We start from the raw sequence: 24,277 nt of genomic DNA, 5'->3' as shown, positions 1-24,277 counted from the left end.
TGCTGACAGGGAGCAGGGTGCTGAGGGGGGCAGACAGGAGCAGGGTGCTGAGGGGGCAGACAGGAGCAGGGTGCTGAGGGGGACAGGAGCAGGGTGCTGAGGGGGGAAGACAGGAGGGGGCAGACAGGGTGCTGAGGGGGCAGACAGGGTGCTGAGGGGGCAGGGTGCTGAGGGGGGCAGACAGGAGCAGGGTGCTGAGGGGGGCAGACAGGAGCAGGGTGCTGGGGAGGGGAAGCAGCAGCCAGGCTCTGACATGATCTACACCATAGAGGATGTCCCACCGTGGTACCTCTGCATTCTACTGGGCCTCCAGGTACACAAATACACACACTCTCACAAACACTCTCACACATTCACTCTCACACACACTCACACATTCTCTCACACACTCACACACACTCACACACTCTCTCACACACACACTCACACACTCTCTCACACACTCTCTCTCACACACACTCACACACTCACTCACAATCACTCACAATCTCTTACACTCACTCACAATCTCTTACACTCACTCACAATCTCTCACACACACTCACAAACTCACTCACAATCACTCACAATCTCTCTCACACACACACTCACAAACTCTCTCTCTCACACACACACTCACAAACTCTCTCTCACACACACACACACACACACACACACACACACACACACACACACACACACACACACACACACACACACACACACACACACACACACACACACACACACACACACACACACACACACACGTACACACACACACACACACACACACACATACTCACACACACACACACACACACATACTCTCACACACATACACACACACACACATACACACACACACACACACATACTCTCACACACATACACACACATACTCTCACATACTCACACTCTCTCTCTCTCTCTCTCTCTCTCTCACACAGTTTTCATGAAAGGTTTTCTCACTCCACCTTTCTATCAGTAATTGTTTCTTTTTCTCTTTTGTGCGCTCCTTCCCCCAAATGTATCTCTCCCCCTCCCTCCCTCTGTCCCCCCCTCCCTCTCTCTCCTACTCTCTCTCCCCCTCCCTCTGCCCCCCCCTCTCTCCTACTCTCTCTCCCCCCTCCCTCTGTCCCCCCCTTCTCTATCTCTCCATGGTGATTAACACTGTGTCTTTAATCACAGCACTACCTAACGTGTTTCAGCGGGACCATCGCTGTGCCCTTCCTGCTGGCGGAGGCCATGTGTGTGGGACAAGACCAGTACACGGTCAGTCAGCTGGTGGGAACCATCTTCACCTGTGTGGGAATCACCACAATCATACAGACCACATTTGGAATCAGGTACGTGTATGTGCGTGTCTTAAATTACAGGCCTCTCCCATCATTGTAAGTGGGAGAACTTGCACAATTGGTGGCTGACTAAATACTTTTTTGCCCCACTGTATGTGCGTGTCTTCTAATGCTTGGAATGCATTGTGTAACATATTTTATCTTCTATGTTTAGGTTACCTCTTTTCCAGGCCAGTGCGTTTGCCTTCCTCATCCCTGCCCAAGCCATCTTAGGGCTGGATAGATGGAAATGTCCCCCTACAGGTGCATCACTCAGTCCCATCCTATGTCAGAAGAATATGGCTCAATCAACGACAGAACCTCACTAACGTGCTATTGTGTCTGTCTTTCATCAGAGGAGATTTATGGGAACTGGAGTCTTCCTCTGAACACTTCACACATCTGGCACCCAAGGATAAGAGAGGTACTTCCTGCCTCTTGTCACTGGGCCTCCATCTTGGGGTTCATCTTTTTGAACTGTAGAATCTCTCACTTTGATTGACATTATCAGAGACATCATGTGGACATAACTAGGAGCCAGGGTTTGTGTGGGTCAGGTCAAATGGTGGTCCTAGACATAGCTAATGATAATAACAGTCGGTCTGTCTCCCCCCATAGATCCAGGGTGCCATCATAGCGTCCAGTGTGGTGGAGGTGGTCATCGGGCTGGTGGGTCTCCCTGGTCTCCTGCTGGACTACATCGGGCCCCTGACCGTCACCCCCACCGTGTCCCTCATCGGTCTGTCTGTATTCCAGACCGCTGGGGACAGAGCCGGTTCTCACTGGGGCCTCTCAGCACTGTAAGAGCATAATCCATCCTCGCTTCATCTCTGTAATGTATCCTCCTCCCAGGTTTCTCTCTCCTCTCTCCATCTGATTCTCCCAGGTGTCTCTCTCCATCTGATTCTCCCAGGTTTCTCTCTCCTCTCTCCATCTGATCCTCCCAGGTTTCTCTCTCCATCTGATCCTCCCAGGTTTCTCTCTCCTCTCTCCATCTGATTCTCCCAGGTTTCTCTCTCCTCTCTCCATCTGATCCTCCCAGGTTTCTCTCTCCATCTGATCCTCCCAGGTTTCTCTCTCCATCTGATCCTCCCAGGTTTCTCTCTCCTCTCTCCATCTGATTCTCCCAGGTTTCTCTCTCCTCTCTCCATCTGATCCTCCCAGGTTTCTCTCTCCATCTGATTCTCCCAGGTTTCTCTCTCCATCTGATTCTCCCAGGTTTCTCTCTCCTCTCTCCATCTGATCCTCCCAGATTTCTCTCTCCTTTCCAGGTTTCTCTCCCAGGTTTCTCTCCATCTGATTCTCCCAGGTTTCTCTCTCCATCTGATTCTCCCAGGTTTCAATTCAATTCAATTCAATTCTCCCAGGTTTCTTTATCTGATAAACAATCCCAGGTTTCTCTTCCATCATTGCCAAAGGTTTCTCTCTCCATCTATTCTCCCAGGTTTATAATATCTAAATCTGATCCTCCCAGGTTTCTCTAAAAATCTAACAGTGATCCTCCCAGGTCCCATCACAGAAGTCTTCCAGATTCTCCCAGCTCTCCATCTGATTCTCCCAGGTTTCATTACCATCTGATCTCCCAGGTTTCTCTCTCTCCATCTGATCCTCCCATTTCTCTCTCCTCTCTCCATCTGATATCTGATTCTCCCAGGTTTTCTCTCCTCTCTCATCTGGTCCCAGGTTTCTCTCTCCATCTGATCCTCCCATAGATTTCCCAGGTGTCTGTATCTCTCCATCTGATGCCCAGGTTTCTCCATCTGGTTTCTCTCTCCTCTCTCCATCTGATCCTCCCAGGTTTCTCTCTCCATCTGATTCTCCCAGGTTTCTCTCTCCATCTGATTCTCCCAGGTTTCTCATCTGATTCTCCCAGGTTTCTCTCTCCATCTGATCCTCCCAGGTTTTCTCTCCTCTCTCCATCTGATTCTCCCAGGTTCTTCTCCATCTGATTCTCCCAGGTTTCTCTCTCCATCTGATTCTCCCAGGTTTCTCTCTCCTCTCTCTCATCTGATTCTCCCAGGTTTCTCTCTCCATCTGATTCTCCCAGGTTTCTTCCTCCCAGGTTTCTCTCATCTGATTCTCCCAGGTTTCCTCTTTCTCTCTCCATCTGAACCTCCCAGCTCTCTCTCCATCTTCCCAGGTTTCTCTCTCCATCTCTCCATCTCTGATTCTCCCAGGTTTCTCTCCTCTCTCCATCTGATTCATTTCTCCAGGTTTCTCTCCTCTCTCCATCTGATTCTCCCATCTGATCCTCCCAGGTTTCTCTCTCTCTCCATCTGATTCTCCCAGGTTTCTCTCTCCATCTGATTCCTCCCAGGTTTCTCTCTCCATCTGATCTCCCAGGTTTCTCTCTCCTCTCTCCATCTGATTCTCCCAGGTTTCTCTCTCCATCTGGTTTCTCTCCATCTGATTCTCCCAGGTTTCTCTCTCCATCTGATTCTCCCAGGTTTCTCTCTCTCTCCCATCTGATTCTCCCAGGTTTCTCTCTCCATCTGATTCTCCCAGGTTTCTCTCTCCATCTGATTCTCCCAGGTTTCTCTCCTCTCTCCATCTGATTCTCCCAGGTTTCTCTCTCCATCTGATTCTCCCATCTGATCTGATTCTCCCAGGTTTCTCTCTCCATCTGATCCTCCCAGGTTTCTCTCTCCTCTCTCCATCTGATCCTCCCAGGTTTCTCTCTCCATCTGATTCTCCCAGGTTTCTCTCTCCATCTGATTCTCCCAGGTTTCTCTCTCCTCTCTCCATCTGATTCTCCCAGGTGTCTCTCTCCATCTGATCCTCCCAGGTTTCTCTCTCCATCTGATTCTCCCAGGTTTCTCTCTCTCTCTCCATCTGATTCTCCCAGGTTTCTCTCTCCATCTGATTCTCCCAGGTTCTCTCTCCATCTGATTCTCCCAGGTTTCTCTCTCCATCTGATTCTCCCAGGTTTCTCTCTCTCCTCTCTCCATCTGATCTCCCAGGTTTCTCTCTCCATCTGATTCTCCCAGGTTTCCCTCCATCTGATTCTCCCAGGTTTCTCTCTCCTCCATCTGATTCTCCCAGGTTTCTCTCTCCCATCTGGTTTCTCTCTCCTCTCTCCATCTGATTCTCCCAGGTTTCTCTCTCCTCTCCATCTGATTCTCCCAGGTTTCTCTCTCTCTCTCCATCTGATTCTCCCAGGTTTCTCCTCTCCATCTGATTCTCCCAGGTTTCTCTCTCTCCATCTGATTCTCCCAGGTTTCTCTCTCCATCTGATTCTCCCAGGTTTCTCTCTCCATCTGATTCTCCCAGGTTTCTCTCTCCTCTCTCCATCTGATCCTCCCAGGTTTCTCTCTCCATCTGATTCTCCCAGGTTTCTCTCTCCATCTGATTCTCCCAGGTTTCTCTCTCCATCTGATTCTCCCAGGTTTCTCTCTCCTCTCTCCATCTGATTCTCCCAGGTTTCTCTCTCCTCTCTCCATCTGATCCTCCCAGGTTTCTCTCTCCTCTCTCCATCTGATTCTCCCAGGTTTCTCTCTCCATCTGATTCTCCCAGGTTTCTCTCTCCCATCTGATCCTCCCAGGTTTATCTCTCCTCTCTCCATCTGATTCTCCCAGGTTTCTCTCTCCTCTCTCCATCTGATCCTCCCAGGTTTCTCTCTCCTCTCTCCATCTGATTCTCCCAGGTTTCTCTCTCCATCTGATTCTCCCAGGTTTCTCTCTCCATCTGATTCTCCCAGGTTTCTCTCTCCTCTCTCCATCGGATTCTCCCAGGTTTCTCTCTCTTCTCTCCATCTGATTCTCCCAGGTTTCTCTCTCCATCTGATCCTCTCCTCTCATGATTTGACACTAGAGATCCATCTATGTTGTCCTGAGTTGTATTATTGTGTGTGGTATGTTGTTATTACCGCTCTTCCTCACTACTTTTGTTTAAATGGTTTACCTTGTTTTGGGCTTGAGACTCTTTATCTTCTTACGTCGAGGACAATTTGTAATCTAATAACATACTATTAACTTAATTACTTTGTCCCTGTTTTATGTCTTTTATTGGGTTATGATGTAACAGTATCACTGCCTCTCCCCAGGTCCATCTTCCTCATCGTGCTGTTCGCTCAGTATCTGAGGAACTGGTCCTTCCCTCTCCCCTCCTACAACAGAAAGAAAGGCTTCAGCACTGCCAGGGTTCAGATCTTTAAGATGTTCCCGGTTAGAACCAACACACCACACACCTGTCTCACAGGGATGTCAGAAAGCTATACTAATAAGATGTTCTCATGTGGGGTTATGACCTATTGTTAAAATACATCAGGCTAATCATTCACGGCACATCATGTCATACAAATCTTGAGCGGTTATAAGAGAGTCTGAAGCACATTTTACTGCAGTGCCCTCTATGCTACTGCCTTAGTGAGTGCTGCCAGACATGTGGTGTGGACACTGTCAGGCTGTAGAAATGACCCACTGTGATAGACAGACACAGACCACAGGGATCAAGTCACCGTTATGTTTTAATGCCAAGAATTAGCTTTCTGATGGAAATGGCTGTAAAATAAAATACAAATATGGCACAGACCAGGCACATCCAAAATGATAACTTGGAATCTTGGAGTCTCGGAATCCCTATGATTCCGTTATGACATGTTATGTTGTTCGACTGTTCTTTCTGTGTTCAGATCATCATGGCCATCATGTTGGTGTGGTTGCTATGTTACATCCTGACTCTGACCGATGTGCTGCCCAGTGACCCCAGCCAGTACGGACAGAAGGCACGCACAGACGCCCGTGGTGACATCATGACCCTCTCCCCCTGGTTCCGGGTCCCCTACCCCTGTAAGAGACCAGCATTACCTCCACTGTCTCACACACAGGGGCAGTTTGGACACACGAGCTAGATCAAGGGTCAAGTTAAGAAAGCGGATGACACTGATAATTTATGTCACTTTAGAATGTCCTTGTATATCATTTTAAATGGGGAAATGATCTGAGTTGTCATCTATTTGCATTGCCTTTCATCTTGCTGCATAGGAGGAGGATTCAGACGTGTGGTGTTTGTGTGTCTCTGATAGGTCAGTGGGGGTTGCCCACGGTGACCATCGCTGGGGTGCTGGGCATGTTCAGCGCCACACTAGCTGGCATCGTGGAGTCTATCGGGGACTATTACGCCTGTGCTCGCCTCTCAGGGGCACCTCCTCCACCTGTCCATGCCATCAACAGGTAAGCATCAGTCTTCAACACCGGGGGTTAGACTTCTAACATGGACCTAAGGCTCTGACAGGGACCTGTGTTCTTAAGTGTCTTCTTATTGTCAAGCATCAGTTCCCTGTGTATGTGTGTGTCATGTCTTTCCGGTACCAGGGGTATCTTCACAGAGGGGGTGTGCTGTATTATAGCAGGACTGCTGGGTACAGGAAATGGCTCCACCTCCTCCAGTCCCAACATTGGAGTTCTGGGAATCACTAAGGTAAGGAAGCTTAGCCCCTCAACTAGTTTTGACTAGATGGGAATACAGCTTATGACAAAATTGACTTTTTGTAGCAGGTTCGGAGAATTTATGCAGCATGTTAGGAGAATTAACGTAGCTGGTTAGGAGAATTAGGTTATGGTTAGGAAAAAGGGTTAGCTAACATGCTAAACGTTTCAACTTTTGATGTAAATCTGACATAAGTTGTACACTGTCTAAATATGGCCCCGTCGACCCCTCCCCAGGTTGTTCTAGGACATGTTGTCTTTAATCTATGTAATGAAAAACACATGAATGTAGATATGTAATCTCAAGCTGTCGAGTTCGAGTTGGAATCGGCAAAATGATATTTTTGAAACAGATGAAGGTTTATTGGCATGATCTCCAGTGCAAGTGCTTTGTCACAATGCAAATCGACTGGCCACCCCACATAGCCTGGTTCCTCTCTAGGTTTCTTCCTAGGTTTTGGCCTTTCTAGGGAGTTTTTCCAAGCCACTGTGCTTCTACACCTACATTGCTTGCTGTTGTGGGGTTTTAGGCTGTGTTTTTCTGTACAGCACTTTGAGATATCAGCTGATGTACGAAGGGCTATATAAATACATTTGATTTGATTAATACATTTGTAAAAAAAAAAAAAAACTTTTTTCACTTTTGTCATTATGGGATATTGTGTGGATTGACGTGGGAGGAAACAATTTAATACCTTTTAGAATAAGGCTGTAACAAAATGAGAAAGTCAATGGATCTGAATACTTTCTGAAAAAACACCGTATGCACAGGGTATTCAACTGGAAGGGCTTTATAAATACATTTGATTTGATTATTGCCACATGATTATTAGCTAAAGGTCTGTTCATCTTTACATTAACTGTTATGCTAATCATTATATTTATAAACAATGAGCTGACTACCAGAGGTTGCACGGTTCACATGGAGTCACGTTGTACAACGTCTCTCTCTGCACACAGGTGGGAAGCAGGAGGGTGGTACAATATGGTGCAGCCATAATGTTCCTGTTAGGAACTGTGGGGAAATTCACTGCCCTCTTCGCATCGCTGCCTGACCCCATTCTAGGTAGCATGTTCTGCACCTTGTTTGGTGAGTCACTGACCTTCTAACAGAGAACTCACATACAGCGTCATCTCTCAATTCAACTCAATTCAATTCACGGGGATTTATTTACAGGGGAAACATGTGTTAACATTTGCCAAAGCAAGTGAAGTAGATAATAAACAAAAGTAAAATAAACAATAGAAATTAACTGTATTACACTCTGAGAAGTTCCAAAAGAATAAAGACATTTCAAATGTCATATTATGTACTGTATATATAGTGTTACGATGTGCAAAAGGTTAAAGTACAAAAGAGAAAATAAATAAACATGAATATGGGTTGTATTTACAACGGTGTTTGTTCTTCACTAGTAGCCCTTTTTTTTGTGGCAACAGGTCACAAATCTTGCTGCTGTGATGTCACACTGTGGTATTGTATATCTCTCTCTACCCCACCAGGGGGCAGTATGATCAGAGAAAGCTCACCTCTATTTGAGAAGGGATGAGGAAATACTGTATGTCTCAAGCTAGAAACCCAGGTAACAATAAGACAATAATAACCTGATCCAGTCCTCTGTTGTTGGTGTCTATGCCCTGCAGGTATGATCACTGCTGTGGGCTTGTCCAACCTGCAGAGTGTAGACCTCAACTCCTCTAGGAATCTCTTCGTCCTCGGCTTCTCCATGTTCTTTGGCCTAATGTTGCCCAATTACCTAGACATGCATCCCGGCTGCATCCAAACAGGTGGGCTGCACATTGAAAAGGTTTTTACTTATATGAAAAGACATCTTAAGAGGAAGTGTAGGCGTGGCTTTAGAGAGTTTACAGTGTGTACCGTTAGACTGTTATCAAGCTTTAGTATGGATTATATTGTGGATGTAATGAAGCTTTAGTATTAGATTATTATGTTGATGTTATGAATAATGATTAGGATAATTAATTTGTTAATAGATATTTTATTGCCCTCCTCAGGCGTTGCAGAGGTGGATCAAATCCTCACAGTGCTCCTGACCACGGAGATGTTTGTCGGAGGCTTCCTGGCGTTTGCCCTGGATAACACCATCCCAGGTATGCACGCTATGTGAGAATGTGAAACCTCATCTCATTAACAGGAGCTACCAGTCACCTTGTCACACACGGATCAAAGACATCATCAGTTGTGTTTGTTTATGTGACACCACAATAGCACTATGTGACACATCAATCTTTCCATTTTTGCGCAACCGTTGTGTGTGTGTGTGTGTGTGTGTGTGTGTGTGGTTTCAACAGGCACCAAGAGGGAGAGAGGGCTGCTGGACTGGAAGGCCGATGAGAGCATGGGGGGAAGCTCAGCGAACATGCGTACTTATGACTTCCCCATTGGAATGAGCTGCGTTAGGAAAGTCAGCTTCCTGCGCTATCTACCCATCTGCCCCAGTTTCCGAGGCTTCTTGCGAAGCAGACGGAGGGACAGCATGCAGGAAAACATGGAGGGTGAATTCAGAGAGAGGAATGAGAGTTTACACATGGACACAACAATTACCTTGGCCTTCACTAAAGTATAGTAACCCTGCAATGATTCATCTTTTAAATCATTTTATACTGAGCTGTATTTTACACAGCTGTTTATTGGTTTTGGACACTTACAGTTGTAATTGAAAAATGGCCTGTCTGCAATTGGGAAACAGGGAGTATGAACACTGACTGGGCAAAAATGATGCCGATGTTGCATTTTTTAAACTGTAATGTTATTTACCAGAGCATATTTCTCACCACATTGATTTGGGAGGTTTGTCTACTGTCCCCATTTTACTACTCACCACTACCACCTTACAACATTCTGTTTCTAAGTTAAAGAACAAAAGAGTCCAAATACAGATGCATACTGGCCTTATTGTACTGTATGTAGACTGTGTTGAAGAAGCAGAGACAACATTAACAGTGTTTATTTAGTAAGTCTTTATTGTGTACAAAATTATAGGTAAAGATATCGCTTTTGATGATCTGAACTCAAAACACACGTGAGGTTATGCAAAAACATATATGATATAAAACTAAAGTATAATTAAGGAAAGCATTCCTATTTTTGACTGTCAAATGTTTGTTTACATTATTAAGAGTTACAACATGTTAAAACAGACGAATGAGAGTAGAGACGTCTATCAACTGATTTACAATTTGACAAAGTACCGTAAGATAGAAAACCCACAGGCTTCGATGTCAAGTTAACATGGTAATTGTACTGTGCTATTAACTGAGACTGAACCATGAAACGACACTGTGCTATTATCTGAGAGACTGAACCATGAAACGACACTGTACTATTATCTGAGAGACTGAACCATGAAACGACACTGTGCTATTATCTGAGAGAGACTGAACCATGAAACGACACTGTGCTATTATCTGAGAGAGACTGAACCATGAAACGACACTGTGCTATTATCTGAGAGAGACTGAACCATGAAACGACACTGTGCTATTATCTGAGAGACTGAACCATGAAACGACACTGTACTATTATCTGAGAGAGACTGAACCATGAAACGACACTGTGCTATTATCTGAGAGAGACTGAACCATGAAACGACACTGTGCTATTATCTGAGAGACTGAACCATGAATTCGAGAGACTGAACCATGAAACGACACTGTACTATTATCTGAGAGAGACTGAACCATGAAACGACACTGTGCTATTATCTGAGAGAGACTGAACCATGAAACGACACTGTGCTATTATCTGAGAAAGACTGAACCATGAAACGACACTACTGTACTATTATCTGAGAGAGACTGAACCATGAAACGACACTGTACTATTATCTGAGAGAGACTGAACCATGAAACGACACTGTGCTATTATCTGAGAGAGACTGAACCATGAAACGACACTGTGCTATTATCTGAGAGAGACTGAACCATGAAACGACACTGTACTATTATCTGAGAGAGACTGAACCATGAAACGACACTGTGCTATTATCTGAGAGAGACTGAACCATGAAACGACACTGTGCTATTATCTGACAGAGACTGAACCATGAAACGACACTGTACAGATTGGGAGACTGTGACACGGGTGTGACCTCTAGAAGTGATTCTAAAAAGGCGCAAACCAAGAGGCTGGGATCTATTGATCTATCAAGGAAGCACAGGATCCGTATATTTATGACCGTTCATGATTGATTTCACTGTGACATCATGAAAGTATTTGAATTTAAATTTCCCTTCCATATTACACTCTGAGCCTTTGTCTGTCAGAGTCTCTGTCAATAGCGCCCATTGGAGTCTCCCTGGCGATTAGTTTGTAATCTGACGACAGCTGCCCTCTCGCTTTGTTCAGGTCACGCTCTTCAAGTAAACAATGGTAAGATGGAAAAGACAACAAAAGCTTATGCAGGTCATAGGGAAAATGTGATCCTATCAAACTTTGTTGTTATTTTTAGAAAACATTTCACTCAGTGTAAAAAAAATATCGACCACTAAAAATTGAATTTCTACATTTCTCCTTTGAAATTTGGAAAAATATAATCTGTGTTTTTTAAGAATGTGTTGTTCTATCTATATTACACAACTAGACATGAAAAACATTACCACCAACAACAAAGAAACAGTTTGTTTACGTTAGAAAAATAATAAAAGATCATCAGGTATCTGCCCACAAATACACATTGTCAGTAGGAAAGGGAAGTGGAGGGTTCATGGAACCAGGGGTCAACACACTGTATGCATTTTAGGGATGCAAAACAACACAGTGCTTTCAGAATGTATTCTTACCCCATTGACTAATTCCACTTTTTGTTGTTGTGATACAGCCTGAATTGAAAATGTATTAAATGTAGATTTGGCCTACACACAATACCCCATAGTATCAAAATGGAATTATGTTTCTCTACATTTTTTACACATTAATAGAATTAAAATGTAAAAATGCTGCAATGTCTTGAGTCATTAACTATTCAACTCCTTTGTTACGGCAAATTAGTTGAGCAAGTAAAAATGTGCTTAACAAGTTACATAATAAGTTGCATGGACTCTGTGTGCAATAATAGTGTTTAACATGATTTTTGAATGACTACCTCATCTCTGTACCTGCATTTACAGATAATTGTACATGCAATTATCTGTAAGGTCCCTCAGTCGAGTAGTGAATTTCAAACACAGATTCAACCACAAAGACTGGGGAGTTTTTCCAATGCCTGGCAAAGAACTGCACCTATTGGTAAATGACATTGAATTTCTTTGGATGGTGTATCAATACACCCAGTCACTACAAAGATACAGGCGTCCTTCCTAACTCAGTTGCCAGAGAGGAAGGAAACCGCTCAGGCATTTCACCATGAAGCCAATGGTGACTTTAAAACTGTTACAGAGTTTAATGGATGTGATAGGAGAAAACTGAGGATGGATCTACAACATTGTAGTTACTCCACAATACTAACCTAAATGACAGAGTGAAAAGAAGGAAGCCTGTACAGATTAAAAATATTCCAAAACATGCATCCTGTTTACAACAAGGCACTAAAAAAAAAAAGCAATTCACTTTTTGTCCTGAATACAAAGTGTTATGTTTGGGGCAAATCCAATGCAATACATTACTGAGTAGCAAGCTCCATATTTTCAAGCATACTGGTGGCAGCATCATGTACTGGGTATGCTTATAATCATTAAGGACTGGGGAGTTTTCAGGTTAAAAAATAAACTGAATGGCACTAAGCACAGGCAAACTCCTAGAGGAAAACCTGGGTCAGTCTGTTTTCCACCAGACACTGGGAGATGAATTCAACTTTCAGCAGGACAATAACCTAGAACACAAGGCCAAGTCAACACTGGAGTTGGCTACCAAGACAACACTGAATGTTCCTGAGTGGCCGAGTTGCAGTTTTGACTTAAATATACTTGAAAACCTATGGCAAGATCTGAAAATGGTTGTCTAGCAATGATCAACAACCAACTTGACAGAGCTTGAAGAATGTTGAAAAGAATAATGGGCAAATGTTGCACAATCCAGGTGTGGAAAGCTCTTAGGGACTTACCCAGACAGAATCACACAGCTCATAGAGACTTACCCAGAAAGACTCACACAGCTCTTAGAGACGTACCCAGAAAGACTCACACAGCTCTTAGACTTTCGCAGAAAGACTCACACAGCTCTTAGAGACGTACCCAGACAGACTCACACCCAGAAAGACTCACACAGCTCTTAGAGACGTACCCAGAAAGACTCACACAGCTCTTAGAGACGTACCCAGAAAGACTCACACAGCTCTTAGAGACTTACCCAGAAAGACTCACACAGCTCTTAGAGACTTACCCAGACAGACTCACACAGCTCTTAGGGACTTACCCAGAAAGACTCACACAGCTCTTAGAGACTTACCCAGACAGACTCACAGCTGTAATCACTGCCAAAGGTGATTCTAACATGTATTGACTCAAGGGTGTAAATACTTATGTAAATGTGATTTCAATAAATTAGCATGTGTTTTAATTTTGTCATTATGGGGTATTGTGTGTACATGGTTGAGAATTATTATTATTTTTCATCCAGCCTAACACAACCAAATGTGGAATAAGTCAAGGGACATGAATACTTTCCGAAGGACTGTATATTAGCAGCCCTCTGTTCTCTCACACAGATATATGATGATGTAAAATCCCGGTAGTTCTAATCTTAATCGGTACTGTCAGGTGTCTCCGAATCAGAGATGAGACACTGATTTTAATGACTATGATTGATACGCAAGATTCACTCAACCTGACAGTATGTAGCTAAGACTGTCTGATCTATCACTGGATAGCCTTGGGTGGCTTACCCACACAGTCCATACTCCCTGGATAGTGCAGAGTGCACTCATGTGATAGTGTTCTGCTGCCACTGACCCTGTAGACGTCTCAGGGCCTGGTGCGAGGCATCTCCTGTGGATGAGCCTGAACAGAGAAGCACATGGCTGGGAATTGCAGTGAGTGGTAGGGCATTGCATACACTGGTGGCAGGACTGCAGTAGGCACCGTCCGCTGTGGTAGCAGCACTTCCACGTACTGGCAGGTCTCTGGATCGAACAGCATCTTGCGTTGTGGCTGAGGGGGAAGTTGGGGAACGTCGATGTAGAAACATCTCCCTGTCTCCGGGTCCATCAGCATGTGTCGGGGTCCCTGTCCGTAAACCTGACCTCCAGCCATCTCAGGGTACACCAGGCCTGCACTGCTCTGCCTGTATTCTGTGCTGAATGGGGCCATGAAACCCTGTGTGCTGCACAGGTACTGCTGTTGTTGCGTATCTGAGGAGGGCATTTTGATTTCTCCATTCCCTGCTGGCTGCCGGGGGGCGTATTTTTCTTCGCTCAGCAGTTGGAATGGCAGGTTTTGAATTGAAGGCTGCATCAGTACAGGGGCCTGTATGAAACTCATCTTTCCTTCCTGGCAGCTCATTGGGTTGGCTGGACAAAAGAAGGAAGACGTCAGCATCTGTGGAGTCCCAGTGGTGTTCAGCTGTACACAGGCAGGGGATGGTGTGCAAGCGAGTGTAGTTTGAGCCTGGTATCTGGGAGGTGGGCCCTGAATTTGGTTGTTATCCTTGACACTGGAACACTGATACTGTTCTGGCTGGTATGCTGCTGATGAGTTATAAGTTGGAACTGCATTAAAACTATTTGCTGCTTGTGGTGATTTCTGTTTTCCATTGGTGGTGCCTGTCCTTTCACACTGTCGCTGATTACACTTACTAGGGAGCTCCACTGAAGACCAGGTCTGACGGGGCATCTCTGCTCTGTTTGGGTATTTTGACGTTGAATCAGATTGGTTGATATGAGGCTGGCTGCCTCTTCTCCCAAAAGGTTTTACAAGACTTTGGGGTGTGACATTTGTAAATCCAGTGTTAGAAATGATGTCTTGTGATTCATGGAGAGCTGTGGCTTTGGTTACAAATCCCTTCGGGGCGGTGTAAAGCAAAGTTGTATCCACAACCTTCAGAGGTGCCGGAGGGGACACTTTCTTCACAAACTTTTCATCAGGCCTGGCTGCTCTGACCCCACAGGCCTCTCTGTGGCTGACCTGGTCGTATGTAGACTGCTGATAGAAGGATGGGGGTCTGTCCTCTTGTCCCGAAACAGTGTCCCCTACATTTTTGAAAGACAGGTTGTAGGTATTTTTCACCAGCCTCCTCACATCCCTCACAACATGCACTGGAGCCATGGCTTTAAGTGTCCCCAGGTTCCCAGATGGTCCCAGGAACTGCACATCTCCCCTGTCCCTTGGCTCTATCACCTTTCCTGATAAACCTTCACGAATGAGTGGCTGATGCCTCTCTTGACATCCCCAGAGTATATCAGTCCTCTGTAGTGCCTTAGGCAGGGGGTTCTGTTGTTTATGAACCCCCTCCCCTCTGTTGCATTCCTCTGATGTGTTTTTCACCAGAGTCTGTTTGCCTCCAGTTCTACTTGAACCAGAACAACATGTGCTCCTGTTTTTGCCTTTTGCTGAGTCACAGGATAGTCTGTCCCCAGGGCTCCGGTTAGCGTACGGTAGAGCCCCATTCCAGGGGTTTTGCCATTCGATCTCCACACTCTCTAGAGCGGTGGCTATTCCAGCCCTCTTAGTGAACGTCCTCTGAAACTCTGACCCTCCAAAGCTGCTCACCAGAGGAATTGAGTTCTGTTTGTAAAGCAGCTTTTGGTGTGTTTTGGCACTTGCAACCTGATGATATTGGATCGAGTTACTCTGTCTATGTGAATCCACAGAGCTCATATCAGTGGTGTTGTTCCCTTTGACTGCCAGAGGGCTCTGGTGACAGTTCTTAACGTTGTTCTGGACTTCTGCAGGTGCGAAGGCTCCTTCTTTCACTTCAGAGTTTTGAAGATTCAGCTCCAACTGCATCTTCTTTGACAGGACACTCTTAATGATACATGAGGCCATTTTGGTTTTTGTGGAGGTCTCGTCCAAGGAAACGGACTTCTGGAGCCTCTGCTTTCTCTCTGCCCGAGTTGTCCTGTTCACCGACTCCGTCCCATGTGACTCTCGGTGAAAGGCAGCCGGGGTGCTGTGCTGACGCATCAACACATCTCTGCGGTGGCTGACTGTACAGGGTGTACATCGGCCTTCATCTGTCACCTCGCCTTTGTTGCTGTCTTGTGATTCCGCCGCGTCCCGTCTCTTGAGTTGGATTTGCCTCTTGGGAACGGTTTTCGCCCCCCCTCTGTACACCTCACCCTGGTTTTCCATAGCCACATCAATGCATTCGACGCTGCCGGTTTCTAAGCATGCTGTTGTGTTTCGGATGTTAGCTGACCCAACCAAAGACAGCTGGAGGGAGATATCATCTTCTGACCAGTCGCTGACTGTAGACGTTTGGGTCGAGGACCTACAGCTGGAGCTGTAGACATCCAAGTAGTCTGTCTGGGGGCAGTAGTATTTGCTGAAGGCCAGGTCTCTGTCAGCCTCGTAGAACTTGGTGGTCATGGTGGATGTCTCACCCCTGTGTTGTAGAGCTTTGTGGAGACACCAGGTGCTTCTACAGTGTTTCTGAGGGAGCGGTCTGGATCTCCAGGCGTCTTCCTGGCTGCCCGTTGGCAAGCTCTGGGATCCGGGAGGGCTCTGTCATTGGTGTTGCTGCCCAGTTGCGAGGGAACACTCCGAATAACAACATGCTGGGATTCCTGACTGCAGATCCTGAGTGTCGAGATGCAGCTTGCAGGCACTTTTCTATTTCCGTCTCTGAGTGACAGCTCCGTCTGCTCCTCTTTGTAGCTAGCCTCTGTGCAGTCCAACTCCTCCCACCGCTCCTCCTGACCACCCTCCACGGCGTTAGGGCTAGGGTTACCCTCCATAGGGGTTTCTGCTAAGGAGTTTACTTTCAGTGTCACAAATACTGGGACCCTCTCTGTGTTGTGGAAACCTCGTTTGGCTGTCTGCCAATGTGTTCTTGTCCCTTGTCCAAGTTGTATTGATTTACCTTGGATCAAAAGAGTGTTACAGGTGAATCTGGGTTGAGGGGAGAAGGACCTCTCATTGGTGTCAATATCAGTGAGGATAGCAGCCACTGTGCCACTGTTTTGTTGGATTAAGAAGTTTCATCTGATGTTTTACTTGACCCATCTGTACTCTTCCCTCTGTCAGGTTGGTAATACAGGCCTCAAACAATACAGCAGCATCAGTCATTTGAGATGAAGTCGGTATTAGTGAGCTCAGACTAGAGTCTGGGGCTCAGGGGGCAGTGTTAACAGAGAACAGACTAGAGGCTGGGGCTCAGGGGGCAGTGTTAACAGAGAACAGACTAGAGGCTGGGGCTCAGGGGGCAGTGTTAACAGAGAACAGACTAGAGGCTGGGGCTCAGGAGGCAGTGTTAACAGAGCACAGACTAGAGGCTGGGGCTCAGGAGGCAGTGTTAACAGAGAACAGACTAGAGGCTGGGGCTCAGGGGGCAGTGTTAACAGAGCACAGACTAGAGGCTGGGGCTCAGGAGGCAGTGTTAACAGAGCACAGACTAGAGGCTGGGGCTCAGGAGGCAGTGTTAACAGAGCACAGACTAGAGGCTGGGGCTCAGGAGGCAGTGTTAACAGAGCTCAGACTAGAGGCTGGGGCTCAGGAGGCAGTGTTAATAGAGCTCAGACTAGAGGTTGGGGCTCAGGAGGCAGTGTTAACAGAGCTCAGACTGCCTTAGTTTGTATGGTGGCAATTTGCATATACTCCAGGATGTTATGAAGAGTGATCAGATGAATTGCAATTAATTGCAAAGTCCGTCTTTGCCATGTAAATGAATTGAATCCCCCAAAAAACATTTCCACTACATTTCAGCCCTGCCACAAAAGGACCAGCTGACATCATATCAGTGATTCTCTCATTAACATAGGTGTGAGTGTTGACGAGGACACGGCTGGAGATCACTCTGTCATGCTGCTTGAGTTCGAATAACAGACTGGAAGCTTAAAAAGGAGGGCGGTGCTTGGAATCATTGCTCTTCCTCTGTCAAACAAGGTTACCTGCAAGGAAACACATGCCGTCATCATTGCTTTGCACAACAAGGGCTTCACAGGCAAGGATATTGCCTCCAGTAAGATTGCACCTAAATCAACCATTTTTCAGATCATCAAGAACTTCAAGGAGAGCGGTTCAATTTCTGGACTTTCTTGGGCACCCAAAAAAGTCCAGCAAGCGCCAGGACCGTCTCCTAAAGCTTATTCAGCTGTGGGATCGGGGCACCACCAGTACAGAGCTCTCTCGGGAATGGCAGCAGGCAGGTGTGAGTGCATCTGCACGCACAGTGAGGCGAAGACTTTTGGAGGTTGGCCTGGTGTCAAGAAGGACAGCAAAGAAGCCACTTCTCTCCAGGAAAAACATCAGGGGCAGACTGATATTGGCCAGGATGCTCTTGAAAAAGAGATTTTAAATCTCAATGAGCCCTTCCTGGTTAAATAAAGGTTTAAGAATAAATAAATAAATAAATATTCTGCAAAAGGTACAGGGATTGGACTGCTGAGGACTGGGGTAAAATAATTTTCTCTGATGAATCCCCTTTCCGGTTGTTTGGGGCATCTGGAAAAAAGCTTGTCTGGAGAAGACTAGGTGAGCGCTACCATAAGTCCTGTGTTATGCCAACAGTAAAGCATCCTGAGACCAGTCATGTGTGGGGTTGCTTCTCAGCCAAGGGAGTGGGCTCACTCACAATACTCCCTCAGAACACAGCCATGAATAAAGAATGGTACCAACACATCCTCCAAGAGCAACTTCTCCCAATCGTCCAGGAACAGTTTGGTGACGAACAATGCCTTTTCCAGCATGATGGAGCACCTTGCCATAAGGCAAAAGTGATAACTAAGTGGCTCGGGGAACAAAACATTGATATTTTGGGTCCATGGCCAGGAAAATCCCCAGACCTTAAACTTGTGGTCAATCCTCAAGACGCGGGTGGACAAACAAAAACCCACAAATTCTGACAAACTCCAAGCATTGATTATGCAAGAATGGGCTGCCATCAGTCAGGATGTGGCCCTGAAGTTAATTGACAGCATGCCAGGGTGGATTGCAGAGGTCTTGAAAAAGAAGCGTCAACACTGCAAATATTGACTCTGTGTAACTTCATGTAATTGTCAATAAAAGCCTTTGACACTTTTGAAATGCTTGTAATTATACTATAGTAACATCTGACAAAAAAATCTAAAGACACTGAAGCAGCAAACCTTGTGAAAATTAATATTTGTGTCATTCTCAAAACTTTTGGCCACGACTGTATTTACACAGTTTTGAATCATGTTTTGTTTATCTAACTGTTGTATTTTATTTTTATGTAACAAATCTAAGTGCTGCATGGTATAAATTAAAATGTATCAAGTATTTAACAGTAAATGCATAACATCTACATTATCTATGAAACCAAGTCTTGTGAATATCCTCATAGTTATTAGGTAAGTGGGATTCTGAAGGCCTGACACCTGCCACTTCCAGTAAGACATCTACAGTTACCTTGATGTGAGGTAGATGAAGGCCTGCACATGCATCTGATCTGACTTGAAGGTATTCTCCCCTGACCGTGTGCTTGTAGCTGGCAGTGTCTGCGAAAGTGAGACCTGACACTTCCAGTAAGACATCTACAGTTACCTTGATGTGAGGTAGATGAAGGCCCCCCTTGTGTCTTGTCAGCTGTGAAGACAACCACAACCTAATTCCTATGAACAGATCCTACAGCCCAGCCTGGAGAAAATTCTTCACACATCAACCACCAGTCCAGTCAAATCCTCCTCCAACAAAACCTGAAACCAAAGAACCACAGGCCTTTATATGTCTAGACATCTCAAATACAACAAAAAATAGAAATCAAAACAAAATTAACTACACCAACCTTCACCGTCTAAAATAAATGGTGGACTGGAGATGACTGTCTCCAGATGACTGTCTCCAGATGACTGTCTCTGTGAGATGATAAATGGTTGACTGGAGATGACTGTCTCCAGATGACTGTCTCCAGATGACTGTCTCCAGATGACTGTCTCTGTGAGATGATAAATGGTTGACTGGAGATGACTGTCTCCAGATGACTGTCTCCAGATGACTGTCTATGTGAGATGATAAATGGTTGACTGGAGATGACTGTCTCCAGATGACTGTCTCCAGATGACTGTCTCTGTGAGATGATAAATGGTTGACTGGAGATGACTGTCTCCAGATGACTGACTCCAGATGACTGTCTCCAGATGACTGTCTCCAGATGACTGTCTCTGTGAGATGATAAATGGTTGACTGGAGATGACTGTCTCCAGATGACTGTCTCTGTGAGATGATAAATGGTTGACTGGAGATGACTGTCTCCAGATGACTGTCTCCAGATGACTGTCTCTGTGAGATGATAAATGGTTGACTGGAGATGACTGTCTCCAGATGACTGTCTCTCTGAGATGATAAATGGTTGACTGGAGATGACTGTCTCCAGATGACTGTCTCCAGATGACTGTCTCTGGAGATGACTGTCTCCAGATGACTGTCTCCAGATGACTGTCTCTCTGAGATGATAAATGGTTGACTGGAGATGACTGTCTCCAGATGACTGTCTCCAGATGACTGTCTCTCTGAGATGATAAATGGTTGACTGGATGACTGTCTGACCTTCTTTTCTCGTCTCTTGAGGCTTGGCCCTGGGCCCTGGGGCTATGTGGTCCTGGCCCAGCAGGAGCTGAGATGACGGCCTGGCAGTAAACTCAAAGTAGCAGGTGCTGGTTGGGTTGCGCTGGAGCTGAGCCTACCACTGGAATCCACATGGCCAGTTTACACACAGTCACAGGGCTGGCTTAATATAGCCTCTGCAGCCCTATAGCGCTATCATTGGGGAGAGAGGGCTGTGGCCACTAAATGACTCCTCTAAATGGAATGGTTGAATGGTCATTTAATGATGGGGATACACTGTATATACTACTAGGAGGAACCTACGATTTAGTTTATGTAATAGTTCATTTATATACATGGGCACATAGTAGGCACCTAATACATACATGAACTTTGATCGCTATAGTATAAGTGTTTATACTTTAGAATGAAGATCACACCATTTTGAAAGTTTTGTCTTATTGACTATTGTTGCAGCAGTGCTGTTGTGGGATTATGATTCAGCAGTTCAGCAGTGCCAAACCTCCCTGCTGGGCAAAAGTGTCTGATGGGTCACTACCATGCCGACCATACCAAGAAGACAGGGATTAGACATTCGGGTCAAATTTACCACCGTGGCAGCGCCAAATAGTTTGTTGGTATTGGAATAGGTCGCGTTTTAACGAGCGAACTGGTAAAGGTTGTGTGGTAACTACCCACTCTGCTAGATGTCTGTGGTGTGCAGAGCCCCGGTCCCTGCAAGTCAGCTGGGATCAACTGGAACACTCCGGTGTTAACCTGTGTGTTTGTGTAAGGCTCAGTGGAGGCTGCTGAGAGGAGGACGGCTCATAATGACGTCTGGAACGGAGCGAATGGAATGGCATCAAACACATGGAAACCACGGAAACCAGGCGTTTGATGTAATCGACACCATTCCACCTATTCCACTCCAGCAATTACCACGAGGCCGTTCTTCCCAATTAAGGTTGCCGCCAACCTTCCTGTGGTAGGGGTCTACCCTGTCTGGGGTGACTGTGGGGGTCTGGCCCTGTAGTGATGCACAGGATATGATTACTCTTCTTCACTCCTTATTAGATTGCATGCTTTCTCTCTTTTCTATGACTCTTCTAAACAAATAAAATGAGAAACAAATTGCATCAAATTATGCTGACCTGAGCAAATGGACGGTGCAAGAAGCATAAAACCCTACAGATCATAAATGTTTGGCTTATATGGCAGCAGTCATAATTAAACCGTGCAATCATTGAAAACAAACACCCACACACACACATACAAACACACACGTGACCATTCACTCAGCAATAGCATGAAAGTGTCTCTATGCATGACACAAGTGTATAGTGTGTCCAGGCTATAGAGATAGATAGAGGACTCCTCTTTGTATCTGTGCCATTGTTATTGATTCATTTGACCGTTATTTGACCAGGTAAGTTGACTGAGAACACGTTCTCATTTACAGCAACGACCTGGGGAACAGTTACAGGGGAGAGGAGGGGGGAGAAAGAGCCAATACTAAGCTGGGGATGATTAGGTGACCGTGATGGTATGAGGGGCAACTTGGGAACTTATAGTGTATGTAGCGTATGTGACAGCATGGGCATATGTGACAGCATGGGAACATAGCGTATGTGACAGTATGGGCAGAGCCACTCAAATCAAATAAAAAAAAATCGAATCAAATTTTATTCGTCATGTTCGTAAACAACAGTGAATTGCTTACTTACTGGACCTTCCCAAAAAAGCAGAGTGAAAGACAATAGAGACATAATATAAAAGTAAAACAAGCAATAATAAAATAATTAACAGATTCACAACGAGTAATGATAACCTGACTACATACACTGGGTACCAGTAGGGGTACGTGCAGGGGTACGAGGTAATTGAGGTAGATATGCACATATAACCAATCTTATGGCTTGGGGGGGGCAGAAGCTGTTCAGTGTCCAGTTGGTTCCAGACTTGGTGAATCGGTACCGCTTGCCGTGCGGCAGCAGAGATAACAGTCTATGACTTGGTGAATCGGTACCGCTTGCCGTGCGGCAGCAGAGAGAACAGTCTATGACTTGGTGAATCGGTACCGCTTGCCGTGCTGCAGCAGAGAGAACAGTCTATGACTTGGTGAATCGGTACCGCTTGCCGTGCTGCAGCAGAGAGAACAGTCTATGACTTGGTGAATCGGTACCGCTTGCCGTGCTGCAGCAGAGAGAACAGTCTATGACTTGGTGAATCGGTACCGCTTGCCGTGCGGCAGCAGAGAGAACAGTCTATGACTTGGGTGACTGGAGTCTTGGCCATTTTTAGGGCCTTCCTCTGACACCGCCTGGTATAGAGGTCCCGGATGGCAGGAAGCTTGGCCCCAGTGATGTACTGGGCCTTCCTCTGACACGGCCTGGTATAGAGGTCCTGGATGGCAGGGAGTTCATTCCCAATGATGAACTGGGCCTTACGCACTACCTTCTGTAGTGCCTTGCGGTCAGATGCCAAGCAGTTCCCATACAAAGCAGTCAGTCAAGATGCTGTCTATGGTGCAGCTGTAGAACTTTTTGAGGATCTGAAGGCCCGTGCCATATCTCTTCAGCCTCCTGAGAGGGAAGAGGCCTTGTCGTACCTCATCATGACTGTGTTGGTGTGTGTGGACCATGACAGATCCTTAGTGATGTCCTCCTCCACTACATCCCTGTTGATATGAATGTGGTGGACTCGCTCGGCCCTCTGTTTCCGGTAGTCCACGATCAGCTCCTTTGTCTTGCTGACGTTGAGGGAGAGGTTTATGTCCTGGCACCACATTGCCAGGTCTCTGATTTCCTCCCTATAGGCTGCTTCATCGTCATCTGTGATCAAGCCTATCACTGTCATGTAATGATGGTGTTGGAGACGTGCTTGGCCATGCAGTCGTGGGTGAACAGGGAGTACAGGAGGGGACTGAGCATGCACCCCTGAGGGGCCCCCGTGTTGATGTTCAGAGTGACGAATGTGTTATTACCTACCCTCACCACCTGGGCGCGGGCATTCAGGAAGTTCAGGATCCAGTTGCAGAGGGAGGTGTTCAGTCCCAAGGTCCTTAGTTTAGTGATGAACTTGAAGGGAACATGTAGAGATTCTTATTTACAATGACGGCCTATCCCAGCGAAACCCGGACGATGCTGTGCCAATTGTGCGCCGCCCCATGGGACTTCCAATCGTGGTGGGATGTGATACAGCCTGGATTCGAACCATGGACTGTAGTGACACCTCTTGCACTGAGATGCAGTGCCTTAGACCGCTGCCCTACTTGGGAACCCTTAGTAGAAAATTACTCAAGTAAAGGTCACCCAGTAAAATACTACTTGAGTAAAAGTCTAAAATTATTTGGTTTTAAATATACTTAGTATCAAAAGTAAATGTAATTGCTAAAATATACTTAAGAGAATAATTTCAAATTCCATATATTAAGCAAACCAGACGGCAACATTTTCTTGTTTTTTTTAATTTACGAGAGCCAGTGGCATACTCCAACACTAAGACATCATTTACAAACAAATCATGTGTGTTTAGTGAGTCCTCCAGATCAGAGGCAGTAGGGATGAACAGGGATGTTCTCTGTTTAGTGAGTCCTCCAGATCAGAGGCAGTAGGGATGACCAGGGATGTTCTCTGTTTAGTGAGTCCTCCAGATCAGAGGCAGTAGGGATGACCAGGGATGTTCTCTGTTTAGTGAGTCCTCCAGATCAGAGGCAGTAGGGATGACCAGGGATGTTCTCTGTTTAGTGAGTCCTCCAAATAGGGATGACCAGGGATGTTCTCTGTTTAGTGAGTCCTCCAGATCAGAGGCAGTAGGGATGACCAGGGATGTTCTCTGTTTAGAGTCCTCAGATCAGTAGGGATGACCAGGGATGTTCTCTGTTTAGTGAGTCCTCCAGATCAGAGGCAGTAGGGATG

General features: G+C 45.8%; 1 protein-coding gene across 2 annotated transcripts; it reads left to right on the top strand.

The window, feature by feature from the left end:
* Nucleotides 1-204: 204 nt before the first annotated feature.
* Nucleotides 205-10,384, top strand: LOC135551019 (solute carrier family 23 member 1-like). Of its 2 annotated transcripts, none has more exons than XM_064982375.1 (13): nt 205-313; nt 1,191-1,328; nt 1,492-1,580; nt 1,673-1,740; nt 1,935-2,116; nt 5,360-5,480; nt 5,948-6,104; nt 6,341-6,488; nt 6,630-6,735; nt 7,704-7,833; nt 8,388-8,531; nt 8,760-8,855; nt 9,057-10,384. In XM_064982375.1, the coding sequence occupies exons 1-13, from the start codon at nt 273-275 to the stop codon at nt 9,329-9,331; spliced, it is 1,695 nt and encodes a 564-aa protein (XP_064838447.1). In that variant the 5' UTR covers nt 205-272; the 3' UTR covers nt 9,332-10,384. The 2 variants fall into 2 exon arrangements, with proteins under 2 accessions (XP_064838447.1, XP_064838446.1); XM_064982374.1 differs by having other exon boundaries at nt 1,171-1,328.
* Nucleotides 10,385-24,277: the final 13,893 nt, after the last annotated feature.

The sequence above is a fragment of the Oncorhynchus masou genome, chromosome 12 (assembly GCF_036934945.1).
Source record: "Oncorhynchus masou masou isolate Uvic2021 chromosome 12, UVic_Omas_1.1, whole genome shotgun sequence".
Taxonomy (NCBI): domain Eukaryota; kingdom Metazoa; phylum Chordata; class Actinopteri; order Salmoniformes; family Salmonidae; genus Oncorhynchus; species Oncorhynchus masou.
This window is presented reverse-complemented; position numbering and strand designations above follow the sequence as displayed.

Coding starts and splice junctions, on each gene's coding strand:
- LOC135551019 (XM_064982374.1), top strand. CDS start 254: ATGATCTACACCATAGAGGATGTCCCACCGTGGTACCTCTGCATTCTA. Junction 1,329..1,491: donor CAGACCACATTTGGAATCAG/GTACGTGTATGT, acceptor TTCTATGTTTAG/GTTACCTCTTTTCCAGGCCA. Junction 5,481..5,947: donor AGATCTTTAAGATGTTCCCG/GTTAGAACCAAC, acceptor TTCTGTGTTCAG/ATCATCATGGCCATCATGTT.